Genomic DNA, 19,657 nt, shown 5'->3' on the forward strand with positions numbered 1-19,657 from the left:
ATAGCCAGGACATGGAAGCAACCTAGATGTCCATCAGCAGATGAATGGATAAGAAAGCAGTGGTACATATACACAATGGAGTATTACTCAGCCATTAAAAAGAATTCATTTGAATCAGTTCTAATGAGGTGGATGAAACTGGAGCCTATTATACAGAGTGAAGTAAGCCAGAAAGAAAAACACCAATGCAGTATACTGATGCATATATATGGAATTTAGAAAGATGGTAACAGTAACCCTGTATACTAGACAGCAAAAGAGACACTGATGTATAGAACAGTCTTTTGGACTCTGTGGGAGAGAGAGAAGGTGGGATGATTTGGGAGAATGGCATTGAAATATGTATAATATCATATTTGAAACGAGTCGCCAGTTCAGGTTTGATGCACGATACTGGATGCTTGGGGCTGGTGCACTGGGACGACCCAGAGGGATGGTATGGGGAGGGAGGAGGGAGGAGGGAGGGGGGTTCAGGATGGGGAACACATGTATACCTGTGGCAGATTCATTTTGATATATGGCAAAACCAATACAATATTGTAAAGTTAAATAAAATAAAATTAAAAAAAAATCATCTTAACACGATTTCACTTAGCCAGAAGAATTCATATAAACTAATTCAAAAAACCTTCTTTTCTCTTCATCACCCCTCATAAGGCAGCTGCTGTTATGAGTAAAGGATTTAATTGAAGAAATCTTAACTCTGATTTTTCACAACAGGTTGCAAGAGAAAACTAGGGGGAAAAGAGAACTATGGAGGAAAGGCAAAAGTGACTCTGATACAGGAAATATTTTTTTATTGTTGATTTTTTAACACGTATTTTAAGTAGCAGTTTATCACTAGCAAGTATCAACCACTTTTCAACATTTAATAAATAGATTGTGTGTGTGTATGTGTATGTGAGTGTATATACACTCTTGTTGGTTATATTAATTTTCCTAATTTTTCTTTCTCTTCTCTTTCTTATCCTACTCCTTTATGCACATAGACTGCTTCTGTCCATTCACTATTAATCCTATGGTCAAATTACCTGGGAAATTTGAAATATTTTGATAACATCGATCTTGCATAACTAGGATTTAGGGGGAAAAATCAAGATTTGGGTTTTATCAAAGGATTCTTGTCAACTTAACTATTATAGGCACTGTGTGTCTACCAAGAGCCTTTTAAAGCAAAGATCCTAATATAAGAAAGGCATAATGTAGGTTTATGTGGCAACAAAATCATCTTTGCTTTTCGTGCAATATTTCCAGCCTCTTTTCATCCCATCAGGATTTATTTAGTTTCTATGAGTGGGCAATCTGCCTTGTCTTGAAGTTTTCTGGAACGCTCTTCAACAATAAATGATTTACTCTAGAGCAGATCAAGAGCCCTTCCTGTTTTTCGCCCTCTGATTGGGCTATTCAGTGATGCTCGTAGAGAGCCCCCCTCCTGACGTCTGTGCTTCAGCATGGCTCAGAAACACAAAGCAAGCATTTTATTTGAAAAAGACAACTCCAAGTGACATGAATAACCTTTTATCTTCTATACAGAATCATTATGAACAACCATAGAGTTGTCAATCCTGACATCCCTGTAGAGTCCACAGACATCACACCATCTTAACTTGGCTTTCGGTTCTGTAGCCAGAATTTGGATTAATGTGAAATGATAATTGGAGGAAATATATATACATATATATATTTTTTTCACTTTTAAAGGACTTTCTTTCTTACAAATGTTTTCCAGGAAATAAATCAGCTTGTACTTTTCACCTTTAGTAACAAATGGTTTCTTACCCAGGTATTTTCATTCAGCTATTAAATCTGGGGCTACTCAGATGCAAGCTGACAGCTGTAATTTCTTTTTGTAGAGAGGCTATTTTATGTGTCACAAGTGTTCAATACATGTTTGATAGAAGTTTATAATGTGACTATGAAAGCCAACACCCCAGACCAGAAGGCAGAGTAGTTCCTTGGCTGGAAACTGCCAATACTGTCATGTCGAATATTTATCTTTTCCACTTGGGGGACAGCACTGAAACAGCTCCATAATGAGGTTCTGACTGGTGTCTGCAGGACTTAGAGGACTTGCTGACTTATTTTACTTTAAAATGGCAAAGAAAAAAAAATTATAGTCTAGTACTCCTTCCTCAACCTTTTTCATAGTGTCTTTGGTCAAGGTTAATGCATCTTCACCTTGAATTGCAAAATGAATGAAGGGTAGTCCTCTTATCCCCTCTTCCTTTCTATTCCTAAATGTAAACGTGCACCAGAATCACTGGAGGGTTTGTTAAACTGCAGATCCCTGGGACTCACTCCCAGAGTTCCTGATTCTATAGATCTAGAGGTAAGGTCCAAGTTTTTATCATTTAAGCAAATTCCCAGGCAATGTTGATTCTCTGGAGGCCACATCTTGAGAACTATTATACCTGTGAAATGGTATTTTAGAAAATCGATGCAATGTTATGTTATCACATGGCCATATATTATTAGTGACTTTTTGCTAGGGGGAAATGTAAGAGATTGAGATTAGTACCTGATTAATGTATCAATGGCTCAAAAAGTGTTGGTTACCTTTATGGTGAGCTTCCTGTGTGCTTTGATGCCTCCTTGTGTTTGTTGTGTGTTTAGCAGAGGTTCACAAGGTAATGTTCCATTTTAGGTGTGCTTGATGAAATTCAGAGGTTTATTTAGAATATTTCACATGTATTTGCTATATTTCAAGAAATCTAAAACACCAAGAAAACCTAAAATGCCATTTAATTCAGTCCCTTGCTTTCTAAGCAGAATTAAATGAGTAAAAGATTGTCCTAATCTTCTGCTTAATCTATTCTTAAAGAGACTGCCACAAAACTCATTAAATTACCTTAATGTCTTGAATTACTCTCTGATTTTATACTTATTTAATTTTATATCTAGCCATGAACTTCTTGCATCTAAGCCCGTTTCTTCCTGTTGGGTCCTAAGTGGGAATGAAAAGCTACTGCCTTGGGCATGGTTACAATTTGTGTTCTAGAAGGCTGTCATGAATAACCCCTGAGCCTGCTTTAGCTGAGATTCATTCTGTTGCATTTATCTTTTCTATTTGCCAATAGTTTCTTCTCATAAAATTGCAGTCCTGGGATTGAGAGGGCCAGATTCTGAAAGAATTTTATATTTGAACGTAGTCTTGGGGTCTCTACCTAGGATTTAGATCTTTTCTCAAAAAGCCTCTACAAGTAAGTATTAGGGTTTTGTGGGCTGAACATTATCAAAATTGTGCAAGGATCTGGATGTTTTATCACAATTTTTAGTTTCTCTGTAACTGAAATAAGATCATATCCATGACTTTTCTCAACCATTACTAATATAATTTCTAATAGATTATAAAATATTTTCTAAAGTAACCAAATTATATCATCTGTTTACAAACTTTTGTAAATAGTTCAAAAAATGTGAAAATTTCTCATTTGAAGCAGAATGGATATGTTTTTAACACTGTACAGTTTTGCATATTTGTTTAGCTCGATTACTCAGACATTCATGTTAATGGGGTCAAGGTCAGAAGGAGACAATTGGGTAGGCTACTGAGCTTGTTTTCTTCCACCCTGATCTTTGTATTGCAAATATGTGCTTTTGGTCACAGGAAGGAAGTGTGTTCAGAATTAAGGAACCCTGATGTAGACAGGCAGTCCAGGAAAGGCAGGACCCAGAAATTGAATGGGTCCAGCTGGGGTTTTCAGAAGAGCACACAATTCTAAGAAAATATCTGAACAGCAAGATTGAATATTAAGGAGCCTGGTGGGAAGGAAAACATATGAGGATGATACTGGTTGGTGTTCTAAGTGTGACAGCCAGTAGAGGAACCCAGGCTTCAGAGCTAGAGTGCAGGGACAGTAATATAGCCTCTGTGAGGCTGAAAAAACAATTATTTTAATAATAATATTTAATTATTACTATTAATGAGCCAGCAATTGTGTTAAATTGGCAGCTTCCCAGGTGGCTCAGTGGTAGATAATCCATCCGCCAATGCAGGAAATGAGGGTTCGATCGATCCGTGAATTGGGAAGATCCCCTTCCCAAGGAGGAAATGGCAATCTGCTCCAATGTTCTTGCCTGGAGAATCCCATGGACAGAGAAGCCTGGAGGGCTACATTCCATGGGGTTGAAAAGAATTGGACACAACTGAGTAATCGAGCATGATCACTGTACTAATGCTTATGGCGGACTTCACTCATTGAATACTCACAGGGACCCGCTGACATTTTGTTGTTCAGTCGCTCAGTTGTGTCTGACTTTTTGTAACCCCGTGGACTGCAGTATACTGGGCTTCCCTGTCCTTCACCATCTCCAAGAGTTTACTCAGACTCATGTCCATTGAGTTGATGATGCCATCCAACCATCTCATCCTCTGTAGTATTATTCCTACTTATCACAGAGAGGTTAAGTAAGTTGGTCAAGGTCACATAATTTATTGTGGACCATCAAGAAGTAGATACACTAATATCGGAGTCACTGTTTTATAAATGAGGAAGTGGAGGCTCAAAGACATTGACTTTTCATACAAATGCATGGTATAGACAGAGTGAAATGCAGCTTAGTGACTCCAGAGTCCATTCTTTTACTCTTTGCTTTAGAGTAAATGCCCAACTGAGTTCCAAATGATTGACTTGTAGGGAACTTTGCATGAATTGCTAGGTCAAGGCCTAGGAATTGAAGTGCAGTCCAAACTTAGAATTCAGCAATTAGAACAGGTTGAAAGGCACAACATCCAAAGAGGTTGATGTGGCATTGAGCATCTAAGAGAGATGACTTTAAATTCTCTCTAACCAGGAAAATGATCCATCCAGAAGTAAATCCAGGGGTAAATCTGACTCTATACTCAGACACTCAATAGAATAAGCAATGAGTAAAAGAATTTTAGGTGTAAAAAGTAAGACAGTAGAAAGCAAGACAATGTGGATGGAATTTCATCTATATCAGAAAATAAGTAAGAGTTTATAATCACTCTAGGAGGATGAAACTTGTCATCTTTGAATATAAAGCACCAGGCAACACATGGCATTTCCTTTTATGACATAACAGAATGCTGTATTGCATTACTAAATTAATAACGTGTATCTGGAAAGTGAATTTTGTTAAATTCCTTTAATTTCAGCAATCATTCCGTCCACAATTCCTTGGTGTGGCTGAACAATTACACAATGAAGGCTTCAAGGTATGTGATATTATTTTTCTTAATTGCTTTCTGTCAGCAATCTATCCACAAAAAAGAATATTGAAGAATATTGGGGAATAAAATCATGCAAGATATGACCTCTCCATATGAAAACTATGACTAACTTTATAATTTCAAAGCTTTGATGAAATAAACTAATTAGAAAGACTAGTTTTAAGTTTTAGCACAATTACCACAAACTTACTAAATTTGCTGGCTAAAAACCTAGAGAGTTTTCCTAACACAGAACTGGGATAAACTTTCAATGCATTTCCATATATTTTCCCTTTTCCTATTCCATATGAAGTCATAGTTTCCAACAGTTACAGGCAAAACTTCTTTGCCATGAATATCTGCACACAAAGCCTGGTTCTGTAAAACAGAATGAGTCCCAAGGCTCAGGGTGGGCCTGTGGTCATGAGGCTTTATTGGTCTGATAACTGAATTTTCAGTCACCAATAACTCTTTTTCTCTCCTACAAAAGCAGTTACAGTTGAGGTTATTAATTTTTTTTCTTATTGCAAATATTTTAAAAGTATTTAAAATGCCTATTACTCTAGATTCTGTCTTAATCTCTATTTCTGACATCATTTTGCATCTCATATTCACCATTTTTTCCTGCTCTATGTTTTAAATGACTCAAATGTCCTAATGGGTCCCTTTGCTTCATGAAAGCTTTTCCCTGATACAGTAACTGACTTTTTAAAAAATTTTAAATGCAGCTCTTTGCCACGGAAGCCACATCAGACTGGCTCAATGCCAACAATGTACCTGCTACCCCAGTGGCATGGCCATCTCAAGAAGGACAGAATCCCAGCCTCTCACCCATCAGAAAGTAAGAACTGGGCAGGTTATTCTGAGATAACAAAATAGATGGAGAATTAGCTTTGGGAACTAGTATGATATAAATATGAGGTTTGCCAGGTGGCTCAGTGGCAAAGAATCCACCTGCCAGTGCAAGAGGCCGTAGAGACACTTGTTCTATCCTTGGGTCAGGAAGATCCCTTGGAAGAGGAAACAGCAAGCCAATCTGGTATTCTTGCCTGGAAAATCCCATGGACAGAGAAGCCTGGCGGGCTACAGTTTGTGGGGTCACAAAGAGTCAGACACGACTGAGCAACTGAGTATGCACACACACATGATATAAATATATCACCTTACCCTATTGCAAGTCTTCTAAACTCTTTTCAGTTAACCAATTTAAAACAAGGAAATTTGTGCATGATAGTAAAGCTTCCTTCTCATGAACTTTGCTGTTACTGTAAAACACATAATGCCGTATATGTACATGGAGATATGTAGCATCTTCCAACTATTTCCAAGTAAATGTCCATTCCTTTGATGGACAGCAACCAAGATCTCAGTGATGAGAATCATGGGCCCAAAGAAAGTAATGCAGCGCTTTGTGTTTTATGTCAACTTGCATTGTGTATATATGTGTATATCAAGTGTAAGATTAACCAGCTGCGTTTCACTGAGGTTGTGTACCAATGAAACCGTCAATTTATTGAGAACTTGCTACTTGAAGGGCACCATGGGGAGAGATATGATAATGTCACCTATTAGATTACCTGATTTGCCATTCTTTGATCAGGTTTGTTATTATGCCTTAGGCTATTTCTTCCTCTGGTTTTGTAAGACATTTATTTCAGCACACCACCTGACCCTTCAGGAACACTGACACATTAGCACATACAGAACTATGTGGTGTAGGCACCTAGGAGAGAATTCTCAGTTGCTCCAGGATGTTACAGCCTACTGGATGGCTAAGTCCTAACAAACAGTATATGATATACTATCTGTTAGGGCTCTTGAGAAAGTAACCTACAAATCATTATCAAATTAATAAAAGAAGGCAAATTATTCCAATGATGCTAGAAGCCTTTCTTTGTTGTCTAGTAGATCAGTTGCGTCCGACTCTTTGTGACCCCATGGGCTGTAGGCCGCCAGGCTCCTCTGTCCAATGGGATTTTCCAGGCAAGAATACTGGAATGGGTTGCTACTTCCTTTTCCAGGGGATCTTCCCAACCCAGGGATCAAACCTGTGTCTTGTGTCTCCTGTACTGGCAGGTGGTTCTTTACTACTGAGCCACAAGTGAAGCCCAGAGGCCCTTCTTAGGGCTTTGTAAAACAAGAATTAGTTCTGCTTCCTGCTCTTGACATTTAAATATCTCCTAATGTTTATCACAGCCCAGCAACAGAATGTGAAGTGGTTTAATTCAAAATTAGGCAGTTATTTCATAACATCAGCTGAGACACTAGGAAGCAGGCAGTGAAGTAAAGTTGATCTGAAGTGGGTGTGAGGGGTGGGGAGTGGAATGGCCTTCAATGCTGGAAGAACCACCTCCTTGTAAAATAAGTAACTGTCTCTCAAATTACCAATTCTTGCTATCAGTAGCATTTTAAAGATAAAACATATATTTCCATTTGATTAGTTAGACATTCAACAGCATTCTTTCAAGAACACAATAAAAATATTATAGCCCCCAAATGTGTATAGTTTGAAAATCTACTTAGGAATAAAGGAGGGCAGGTGTCAGTCAATTCAGTACGCCATTGACTTGAATGATTTTGAGACTAATTTACATTAGTAGTTTGAAAATGAATTATAAAATATACATCGTCACCTGCAAACTTGTATTTGTTTATTTCTCCAGATTGATTAGAGATGGCAGCATTGACCTGGTGATTAACCTCCCCAATAACAACACTAAATTTGTCCACGATAATTATGTGATTCGGAGGACAGCTGTTGACAGTGGAATTGCTCTCCTCACTAATTTCCAGGTATGTTCTTTTCCTCAAACATAGTCCACACGAGGGTCTTTATTTCTGTGTCCCTCTTGAGCGTACACATCTCTCTTCTCTCTTTCTTGTAACTTTCAGAAAGCAGAAGAATTTCTAAATAGAATCTAAATTAATGGTCTATTATGGCAGGTCATGGCCTGAGACAGTTGGTGATCAAGGAGTTGAGATAACCAGAAGCCATGGATAACCATGGTTCTCTCATTACACATACAAATATCCTCTAAATAAAAAGTGTGGTATGGCACGTAATAAAGATATGCAATTTTATTCTATTGTGTCTAAATGAAAGGCACTGCATAAAAGCAACAGGTTAATGGTAATTGAAAATGCAGATATAGTATAAGCACTTGTCCAGTCCACAGGAAATGATTATCGAAGGCATGTTCTCTTCTACTTGAACATGACCCAACAAATTTATCACTTGGAGAACTGTTTGTCAAGACCCTATACATTTCTGGCCATTGTATTTTTTTCTCCCTGAGTCAGTTTTAATTTCTGTGAATGGTGGGGGGGGAATAAACTTATTCATGTTGAGGTCTGAGATACTGGAGAAAGTCCCCATTAAATAAAAATGTTTGTGTCTTTCATCCCATACCCCTTTGAAAACCAGGAACAGAAACTGTGACTTTTTGCTCCTGCTTCATTGAACATTCACTTTCATTTCATGTGTGTTGCTAAGATTCCTACCCTCATATTTTCAGGTGACCAAACTTTTTGCTGAAGCTGTGAAGAAAGCTCGCAATGTGGACTCCAAGAGTCTCTTCCACTACAGGCAGTACAGAGCTGGGAAAGAACTATAGAGAAATAGAGACACGCTGTCTCCATTCTTAAATCAACCTAAGCCACTCTTTATCTAAAGGAACTGATTTGCAGCTTTCTTTTCTAGAGACAAATATTGATACCAAACTTTATTTCAGTATACTTAGGTGTGCCTTAATATTCTTTCTTTCACAATTAAATTGTTGTCAGTCACCTTTTAAAAATTTTACTTAGAGAGGCCTCCCTAAGTAACTGTTCTTCATGAGAGCCTTCACTTATTAATGCCTTATTTTTGGTGGGCCAAGGTTATCTACGTGCTTCTTTGCAGCTAACATTGTATAGTGCTGATTAATGATGATCAAGGTAGAAAAAATTGCTTCTCTGTCTTCTGAACTCTTTCTATATATCCTTTACAGACACTATTGTCGTTTTTAAGCAGCATCTGCCATACTCAGGACACTTTCACATAACAAGGCAGAATACTCTAAAAATGGTTCAAATGAAATATGGATTTAATTTAAGAACTCCTCCATCGTGATGTCTGTGTATTGTTGCTTTTCAATAATCATTCTGTCTGGCTTATACAGGAATATCATCATCCCCTCCCACAGAGCTGAAATTGAGAAGTGTAGCAGAGGTCTTTAAAGTATGGATTTATTAAAAGGATACTGGTTTGCAATTTGGTGTTTTGTAGTATGTCAGCAGATGGTAGATACTACTGAGGTTTGGTTCTTGTTTCTCTTTGGATTTTTAACCTGAGCCAAGTGAAATCTTCAGATTTATGCCATCTCTGCCACCCTCCTCCTTCCTGCCCACTTTGGAATAACTTGGAAATTATGTTCATTCCCTTCAGAGTACAGAGTCCGTTGATCTACTGAGTCCCCTGATGCAATGTTAAGTTTTGTACATTTTAGGCACAAAGTCCTTGTTCCTTCTCCATACAAGAAAAATCTTTCCTACAGGGCAGCCTTTGTCACTTTTAAACTTTTTGTGTTATTACAAGTCTCTAATTGTGAACTTTTAAATAAAATACTATTGAGAGAGAAGACAGTGGTATTCTTGCATTTATTTATTCATTTATCTTTACATTGATCCACAAAATCTGTTCATTTCTCTGATGAAACAAGGCTTGGTACCAGGATTATATCTTTTTTATTCTTTTTTCCACACAAAGCCCTATAGGGTATGAGCAAATTAATAATAAAAATAATGAAGCTTAAGCTGTTAATTTCTCTTTTTTTCCTCCTCCCATCCCTTGCTTATAAATCTCATTAAAAATTCATTCTCTTGTTACATGGTTATATACTACCTTTGTCTGCAGCCTTTCTTTTTTTAATATTTATGTGTCTGCATTAGGTCTCAATTGCAACATGCAGAATCTTCGTCGTGTCACGTGAGATCTTTTGTTGCAGAGCACAGATTCTCTAGTTATGGCACACGGGCTCCAAGTTGCGTGAGCTTCAGGAGTTGTGGTGCACTGGCTTAGTTGCTCCATAGCATATGGGCTCTTAGTTTCCCTTTCAGAGATCAAATCCACGTCCCCTGCATTGGCAGGCAGACTCTTAACCCCTGGACCAGTACGTCATGCCCAGATTCTTTCAAATATATAGCTAAAATCACATACTGACCAAAGATTTCCATACATATATAATAAACTAAGCTTAAAAAAATGTCTTGTCTAACACAGAGAAAAGTAGTTGAAGGCAATCAGAGGCTGATCCATATTGTCTGATAGACAGTATCAAGGGCTGCAGTGACACCATAGCTAGCCTAGAAATACCACCTAAGATGTGGATTTGTAAAGTTTCTAAGATAAAGAGGACAACATGACTTTTATCCCTTCCCTTGATGTAGATCTACACAAAGTCTTTCAGAATTGATTTTATCTTATTTCTCTCTTTTTATGGCCTTGGTTGAGACCTTCATTACTTCTTCCTCACAAGATCATGGCAATGCACTCCCTGATCATCCATGCATTTTCCTGAAAATATTTAATGAGTTTATAAAAGTTTTAGTGTATAATATACTATGATCTCTCCTACACTGACTAGTCTAGTACTTTTCTTATGCTGTATTACTTTGCTCCATCATATCATGAGCACCAGCATAATAAGTAACTATTGGTAACATTATGGAGTACCTGCTATTCCTCAGGTAGTTCTAAGTCCTTTATATGAGTTAACCCATTTAACCCTCAAAATATCCCTATGAGTAGGTGCTATCATCTCCACATTGCAGATCAGTTCAGTTCAGTTCAGTCGCTCAGTTGTGTCCAACTCTTTTCGACCCCATGAATCACAGCACGCCAGGCCTCCCTGTCCATCACCAACTCCTGGAGTTCACTCAGACTCATCCAGCCATCTCATCCTCTGTCTTCCCCTTTTCCTCCTGCCCCCAATTCCTCCCAGCATCAGAGTCTTTTCCAATGAGTCAACTCTTCGCATGAGGTGGCCAAAGTACTGGAGTTTCAGCTTTAGCATCATTCCCTCCAAAGAAATCCCAGGGCTGATGTCCTTCAGAATGGACTGGTTGGATCTCCTTGCAGTCCAAGGGACTCTCAAGAAGTCTTCTCCAACACCACAGTTCAAAAGCATCAATTCTTCGACGTTCAGCCTTCTTCACAGTCCAACTCTCACATCCATACATGACCACTGGAAAAACCATAGCCTTGACTAGACGGACCTTTGTTGGCAAAGTAATGTCTCTGCTTTTGAATATGCTATCTAGGTTGGTCATAACTTTTCCTCCAAGGAGTAAGCATCTTTTAGTCAAATACCAGAAATCAAGTAACATGCCCAGAGTCACAAAAAAATGCAGTTTCATTTTTTTTTATATCTTGTATTTTGATGAAGACAGATATGTAAAAGAATTCATTTCTTATGGTGAAGAAAACACTTGCCTGCAGAGATCAAGGAAATGCTTTTCTGGGGAGATGCCCTGTCTTATACCATGTGTTGTCATTCTCCAGGTAGACAAGAGGATAAGCACATTAATTTGAAGAAATTACAAGCAGTGTGGTATAACTGGAGCTCAGGCTATGTTTGAAGAGAAAGGACTAAGGGTTGAGGTTGAGACTGACTTTTTGGTTGTACGTGTTTGAATCACACAGAAATTTCAAAACTTTTTATTTGGAAAAAAATTTGGATTAAAAAAGTTGCAAACATAAAAATTGTTCACATTTTACCCAGATTTACCTATTGGTAATATTTGATCCCATTTGATTTATTATTGCTTACTCCATCTATCCTCTATCAATTAATTTATTAATATCTATCACCTATCTATCTAAATACACATATGTATATGCATACTCAGAGGAAGAGAACAATTACACTTTAGCCAAAAGTAAGCACACTGTTAGTGACCAATTTAAAAATGTTAACTCATAATTTGAAACAAACAGAATTGCTTGCTGAAAGTACCAAATATTCAAAGCAATTGAAAGTGAAAGTCACTCAGTCGTGTCCAACTCTTTGTGACCCTATGGACTAAACAGTCCATGGAATTCTCCAGGCCATAATACTAGAGTGGGTAGCCTTTCCCTTCTCAAGGGGATCTTCCCAACCCAGGAGTCAAACTGGGGTCTCCTGCATTGCAGGTGGATTCTTTACCAACTGAGCTGTCAGAGAAGCATAGTTAAGATTTATACTGTGGACATTTAATAAAGGCTCTCAATTTTTATATTAATTTGAACAGACTATTTCTAAAATATGATAAAATGGTAGAGTAATAATAATTAATCAAGCAGTATTGTTTCTAAATAATCCCTATATTTTGGTTCCTGAAATTAAGGGTTTTGGGAAAACAGATGACATACACTCTCTCCAAGGTGCTGAAAATGAAATTATACTACTTTTTGTTTGTGTTACCTTTGTGTTTTCCAATATGCCAACCTTTAAGAAAATTAAACACAAATACTGTATTCAACAGTTTGGTTGGAGGAGGGAAATGGAAGCAAATGAAAGCAGATTTGTGTTCAGATTTGGCAAGTCTTTGTCCTTTTGGAATATTTGTATTTTTTAATATAAACAGGTTAACACATTTTAAAATGTCTGAATCTGTTATATATCATAACTGAAACAACATGGGGGCTATGTCTGTAGAGGGGAATAGGAATTGAAGTAGCTTTTTCCACACTGAGAATTTAATAGCAGGGAAGGAGGACCAGCTCTAGTGGGTGGGGTGAAAAGAGAGCTCAGCCAGCTTGTGAAATGAAGAAGAAAGAGAACTAAAGAATGATCCAGTTAAAGATGGAGGATTTTATGGCTTTGGAAAGGTAAGTAGAATATTTTAACTGTGCTTCTGTTAAACTTTCCTCTTAAACAGCATTCCTACTGGAAACTTTTAAAAACAGCTACTACATTCATGTATCTCAACAGCTGCAGGTACTTGAACCTCAGCTTCCACAGTGTCCACAGCCTCTTGAACAATGAAAGTGGAAATTATCAGAGAAACAAACCAAGGCTGAATGCAGTTAAGTGCTCGGTAATTACACACCAGTATTACCATTTGGCTGCTGGTGCAGCCCCCCACAGGCACAGGTGCCACAAATACTCACACACACCCAATCAAATCCACAAAGACCTTTCATTACATATCATCCTAGACAACCTTAGCTAGAAAAAGACCGGCTTAACTTTCTTTCCCTTCTTTCTCTGTTTCCTTTTCCTTTGTTCTTATATATAAAAATCCTATTTTCCCTAGTGAATATTACTGTGCTATTTTATGAGATGCTGTTGCAGTTGGTGAGTGTGAAGGGAATGTGGCAGGAGCAAGAATGTCTATCCTCCTGAGTGGCTCCCTAGGTTCTGTGAAAAATTGGTAATAATTGTCCCTACTTCTTTTGTGCATAATGTAGGGTGCAAGGGTTCCAGGAAGAAAGTTTAAGTACCTGCAGCTGTTGAGATCATGCAGTAATGAAAAAAAAAAAAACCTCAGCAAAGCAAAATTTGCACCATTTGTGAGAGCCCCTTGTTTCTGAAAGATCATTTTTCGAGTCTTTACAACTTTCATTTTATAAAGGACTTGTGTTCACAAAGAAAACTATTGATTGTTGACCAAAACAAAAAATAGGTTTTTCTGATAGCAGTAAAGATTCACTTTCTCTCTCCTGAAACTACCAGCCTAGCTAATTATTTCTGTAAGGTGTTTCCTAGAAGAAACACACAAACCCCAGAGAAGTGCTTTTGTTCATCAAAGGAAGCAACACAGCAGTCTCACACACACAAAAAAAGTCAAAGATGCTGTGTTCCCAAATGACAATTTCCCACACAAATCTTAGTGCTGTTGGCAGCTGCAATGAAGACCAAGATATGAGTACACAGAAAGGAGAAAGAATCTGAAAGTTCAAAGCAAGTTATTAAAAAAGAAATAATTTGAAAATGTATTTTATTAATAAAAATACATTCTAATATCCAGTGTCTAGATAATTGTATTTTTCTTTCTGAAATTTAAGCACATTCAGTAATCTCTTTCATAGTCTCTCTTCTACCTGCCTATGCAAGGTCCTGAAGGATGAAATATAGCAGGGCATTGAGGTCATTAGCATAACAGAAATATTCTGCTAAGTGTTTCCCATAACTCTTTACAAATTTCCACATAGAATGCTGCAAAGGAAATTTATATGAAATAATTTAATTAGACTGTAACATTCATTTTAATCTCTCCATTCAAGAGGATTTACATATGGATCCTTTTTAAAGAATGTTTTCCAATTAAACTAAGGACATAATGTCATATTATTTGCCAGGTTTGATACACTTTTCTTCCCACTCATAATTAAAATATATAGGGAGCTTCAGGGGGAAAATGGTCTCATTGCAGTTAAGATGTGAATGAGTAGGAGTTTTCAGAGATTTTCAAAACCATGAGGCACAAGTATTTGATGCAAATTAAGTTCATACTTTATTCATTATATCACAATAAGACAAAGCAATACTAACTTTCACAACACTGGAGGAGCCTCCAGAGCAAAAAAATATTACCTTGTGCTAAATCTATCATTACATGCCTTGCTGTACTCTGTGAAGTCCTATTCTTTTCAGAAGTAACTCACTCACTCTAGAATCTGATTCTATTGAAATCTATGGATCTGTGGGGCCATAGGGACTTATAAGGGTCTCCCCAGTGGCTCAGCAGTAAAGAATCCACCTGTAATTCAGGAGCCACAGGAGAACTGGGTTTAATCCTTGGGTCAGGAAGATCCCCTGGATGAGGGTGTGGCAACCCACTCCATTATTCTTGCCTGGAGAATCCCATGGACAGAGGAGCCTGGCGGGCTACAGTCCATAGGGTTGCAAAGTTGAACACAACTGTGGTGACTTAGCTCACACGCACTCAGGGACTTCTAAATGTAAACAGATGGTACTTTGTAGACTGATTTGTCAGAGAATGGTCCTTGGCTTACCCTGTTTGTGTTTTGCCATGCTAATCTCTCTGGAAAGGTGAGTTCAAACAGATATTTTTAGAAATACATGAAATACATGGTTCGTTGGTTACTATATTTGTACTAATGTCATTATGACAGGGTTGCTTTTAATCACTGATGATTTGCTTTGATCTATTGGGGCTATTCCACTATCAATTATTTCAGATCATCTCAGCACCTATTTTCTTTAACCTGAAAGCTAAAGCTGAGAGCCAGTTGCAAGTCTGATTCTTATGCAGATCTATGGAAGGTAGGGACATACTTGTTCTATTGACTATTACATTTCTGGAACCTAATAGGTGTTCAGAACTATAGCTTCCACACAGTTTTGACTCCAAAAAATGATTGTGGTGCAAAGTGCTTCATCAGAATAATTGTTTTCCGGTCCTCCTTTTGAGTTATAAGTTCCTATCTCCTTCCTTGGCTTAAGGGAGGCCCACAATGGCAACCCACTCCAGTACTCTTGCCTGGAAAATCCCATGGATGGAGGAGCCTGGTAGGCTGCAGTCCATGGGGTCGCTAGGAGTCGGACACGACTGAGCGACTTCACTTTCACTTTTCACTTTTATGCATTGGAGAAGGCAATGGCAACCCACTCCAGTGTTTTTGCCTGGAGAATCCCAGGGACAGGGGAGCCTGGTGGGCTGCTGTCTCTGGGATTGCACAGAGTCGGACACGACTGAAGTGACTTAGCAGCAGCAGCAGCAGTTTACATCGGGCCTCCAGTCTTAACTTCACTGTTCATATATTCAGGGGCTGGAAGAGTTTGTAAAGGAAACCCTGAAAACACTAATTTTCCAAAATCTTCAATCAACTTTCCCCTCAAGATTATCATAGATCCAAAGAATCCTCTTCAATCTTAGTTATTTCAGTAATCTTATCAATACTTGCATATATCTCTGTGACTATGGTGCCTGATTCTTTGTGACCCCATGGACTGCAGCATGCCAGGCTTCCCTGTCCTTCACTATATCCTAGAGTTTGCTCAGATCCATGTCAATGGAGTCAGTGGTGCTATCTAACTATCTTAGGTGTTTATCAACCTCCAAAAGTTATATTTAATCTGTACCTTCATTTATTCTTTCTCCATTATAGTTTGTTCATGACTACTCACTTACCATTTTTCATCTTTTTAATGACTTGTTTTAGAATATTTCATACAGAATAGTAATGCAAATATACTTTCTGGTAAAAAATAGATAATTTTGGAGTATGTAGTTTCTTATATATAGAATATCTATATCACCTTTCTTTAGTGCTTTGTGTCTTAAATTCATTAATTAAATTCACAAACATTTATTGAGTATTTATAAGTAAAATACAGTAGATTTGGACTAATGAAGCTTATAGTTTAGAGGTGGATGAAGAGAATTTAAAGATAACTACTATAGTGCAACTTGATTACTGCTGCCATAAGAAAGTTCAGGGTCTGTGTGAACACTTGCCTGGGTGGATCCTGGCAGGCTTCCATAAGGAACATCTAAACTGGAACCCAGGGGATAAGTAAGAATTTTCCAGGTGAAGAAGTGTGGTGTGTTCTACAGTGTGTATGCACAGTGAAAATAATGTGTGTGAAGACCCTGAGGCAAGGAAATATATTGAGTTTGAAGAATTGAAGGCAGCTGAGTATGACTGGAGCACTGTGCATGCAGGGTTGATGGTAAGGCTGAGAAATAGCTCAGACTAAGACCTAAGTGCCCTGGAAGCCATGTTAGAGAATTTGGACACTTTGCTAAGGATAGCAGGAAGCTGCTGAAGTTTTTTTTTTTTTTTTTTAAGTTAGAAGGTGACATAATTGCTTCAGTATTTTAAAGAAAGTCACTTTGACTGCAGAATTGAGACTGGACTGAACGAACCAGGATTAGAGGCAGAGAGTAGTTAAGAGGTAAATACAGTGATCTGATCTAGTAGACACATACACATACACACACACACAGAATCACTTGGACTAGAATAGGAAAGAGAAAGCAAGAAGAAGAATGATGTATTGATATTTGGGAGAAAGAACTGTCATAATATGTTTGGATGACTCAGAGAAGTTACTCAGATTCAGAGCTGCCTGTTTGCCTGAGCAATAGGTAAGAGGTCATATGATATTTTTGGCATTAATGAACCCAGGAGTTAGTGCTGAGTGTTGGTTGAAGATGGTACATTCTGTTTTAGGCATGAGATTTTTCAGGTGTCTGTGAAAGGCAGAATTGAAATGGTGTATTTCAGTTTCAGTTCAGTCACTCAGTCATGTCCGACTCTTTGCAACCCCATGAACTGCAGCACGCCAGGCCTCCCTGTCCATCACCAATTCCTGGAGTTTACCCAAACTCATGTCCATTGAGTTGGTGATGCGACCCAACCATCTTATCCTCTGTCATCTCCTTCTCCTCCTGCCCTCAATCTTTTCCAGCATCAGGGTGTTTTCAAATGAGTCTGCTCTTCACATCAGGTGGCCAAAGTATTGGAGATTCAGCTTCAACATCAGTCCTTCCAATGAACACCCAGGACTGATCTCCTTTAGGATGGACCGGTTGGATCTCCTTGTAGTCCAAGGGACTCTCAAGAGTCTTCTCCAACACCACAGTTCAAAAGCGTCAATTCTTCTGCACTCAGCTTTCTTTATAGTCCAACTCTCATGTCCATACATGACTACTGGAAAACCCATAGCCTTGACTAGACGGACTTTTGTTGACAAAGTAATGTCTCTGCTTTTTAATATGCTGTCTAGGTTGGTCATAACTTTCCTTCCAAGGAGTCCCCAAAAATAAAGTCTGTCACTGTTTCCACTGTTTTCCCATCTATTTGCTGTGAAGTGATGGGACCAGATACCATGATCTTTGTTTTCTGACTGTTGAGCTTTAAGCCAACTTTTTCACTCTCCTCTTTCACTGTCATCAAGAGGCTCTTTAGTTCTTCTTCACTTTCTGCCATAAGGGTGGTGTCATCTGCATATCTGAGGTTATTGATATTTCTCCCGGCAATCTTGATTCCAGCTTGTGCTTCCTCCAGCCCAGCGTTTCTCATGATGTACTCTGCATAGACGTTAAATAGGCAGGCTGATAATATACAGCCTTGACATACTCCTTTTCCTATTTGGAACCAGTCTGTTGTTCCATGTCCAGTTCTAATTGTTGCTTCCTGACCTGCATACAGGTTTCTCAAGAGGAGTGTCAGGTGTATAAGCAGTGGTTAAAAGCCAGACTTTGGAGTCTTCTTGGGTTTAAATCCAGGCTCTGACACTCAGTAGTTGTGTGATCCTGAGCAGATTATTTAAACTTTTCATACTTCAGTTTCCTTTATAAAATGGGAATAGTAGTCCCCATACATAGGCTTGTTGCAGTGATAGCTGTGATGATAAGATTGAGAAAATGTAAATTAAGTACTCCAAGTAGTGCTGAGTACAGTGTAAGTGTTGTGGTAAGTTTCAGTCATTATTATGATTGTTGTTGATGTTATTTTTTGGAACATCTGAATAGAGAAGTCTAGTGGGCAGCTGTATGTTTATTTTTAAAAATTGGTTATTAGTAAGTACCCATCTTATTCAATATCTATTATATTCTGAGGGGAAAAGAATCCTAAAGGGGAAATGCTAATAGTTATTACTGACCTTATCGTATTATAAAAGTGAAATTCATATAATCTTAAAATGTTTAGAGATCTCTGAATAAAAAAGTATTCTAGGAAGAATTATTATTTTTCTTGGTTGATAAGAAAATGTATTTCAGTATCATAGTATGCTTCTTTACCAATAGCACCAAGTGGGAAACCCTAATAAATTTTGATATTTTGCTAATAAGATCAATTCAATTTAAAATAATTTTGATATGTCCATTAAAAATAATGCAATTGTATTGAACAAAACTATGAAATTAAAAAGAGTAATTTTGTTGCATAATTTGGATTTCTGGAATGACCTCAGTGACAGTTTGATAGATAGTTTCTTTGCATGCTAGGGTTGGGCATTATGCTTATTCACACCATGGCACACTGTTTTCCTGGGAAGTGTGGTTACTTTGATTTGAAGGTTTTGATTATGGTAGAAGTGGTCCTGAATGAGCCCAGATGGAATTTAGATTTTTATGAGAAGGAGTTTTGACATGTAGTAATAGATGTAGTCAGACAAGTGTTTTTTGGCTTGTGTTGGCATGAGATGAGTGTCAAGCTCACTATTCCTTTCGGCTGAAGGATATTAGTAATGATGTTTTAATAAGGTGAAAATATTTTGAGCACTTATCTGTATCCTGTGTTAATGTTTAAATTATGTGATGCAGGTGGCACTGGTGGTCAAGAATCCACCAGCCAATGCAGGACACAAGAGATACAGGTTTGACCCCTGGGTTAGGAAGATCCCCTGGAGAAGGGCATGGCAATCCACTCTAGTATTCTTGCCTAGAGAATCCCATGGACAGAGCAGCCTGGCAATTTACCAGGTCCAGAGGGTCACAAAGAGCTGGACACGACTGAATAACTTAGCATGCACACATGACCTAATT

The 19,657-nt window shown here is 38.0% G+C and overlaps 1 protein-coding gene across 1 annotated transcript in view; it reads left to right on the forward strand.

The window, feature by feature from the left end:
- The window catches only part of CPS1 (carbamoyl-phosphate synthase 1, mitochondrial), a 142,920-nt gene extending 133,128 nt beyond the window's left edge, over positions 1 to 9,792 (forward strand). Inside the window, exons 35-38 of the mRNA XM_010861118.1 lie at positions 5,120 to 5,179; positions 5,902 to 6,014; positions 7,837 to 7,966; positions 8,689 to 9,792. Coding sequence (XP_010859420.1) covers positions 5,120 to 5,179; positions 5,902 to 6,014; positions 7,837 to 7,966; positions 8,689 to 8,787 — 402 coding nt within the window. The 3' untranslated portion in view covers positions 8,788 to 9,792. The remainder of the gene's footprint in view (positions 1 to 5,119; positions 5,180 to 5,901; positions 6,015 to 7,836; positions 7,967 to 8,688) is intronic.
- The last annotated feature ends 9,865 nt before the right edge of the window (positions 9,793 to 19,657 follow it).

Source organism: Bison bison, unplaced genomic scaffold (assembly GCF_000754665.1).
Source record: "Bison bison bison isolate TAMUID 2011002044 unplaced genomic scaffold, Bison_UMD1.0 scf7180017864471, whole genome shotgun sequence".
NCBI lineage: Eukaryota > Metazoa > Chordata > Mammalia > Artiodactyla > Bovidae > Bison > Bison bison.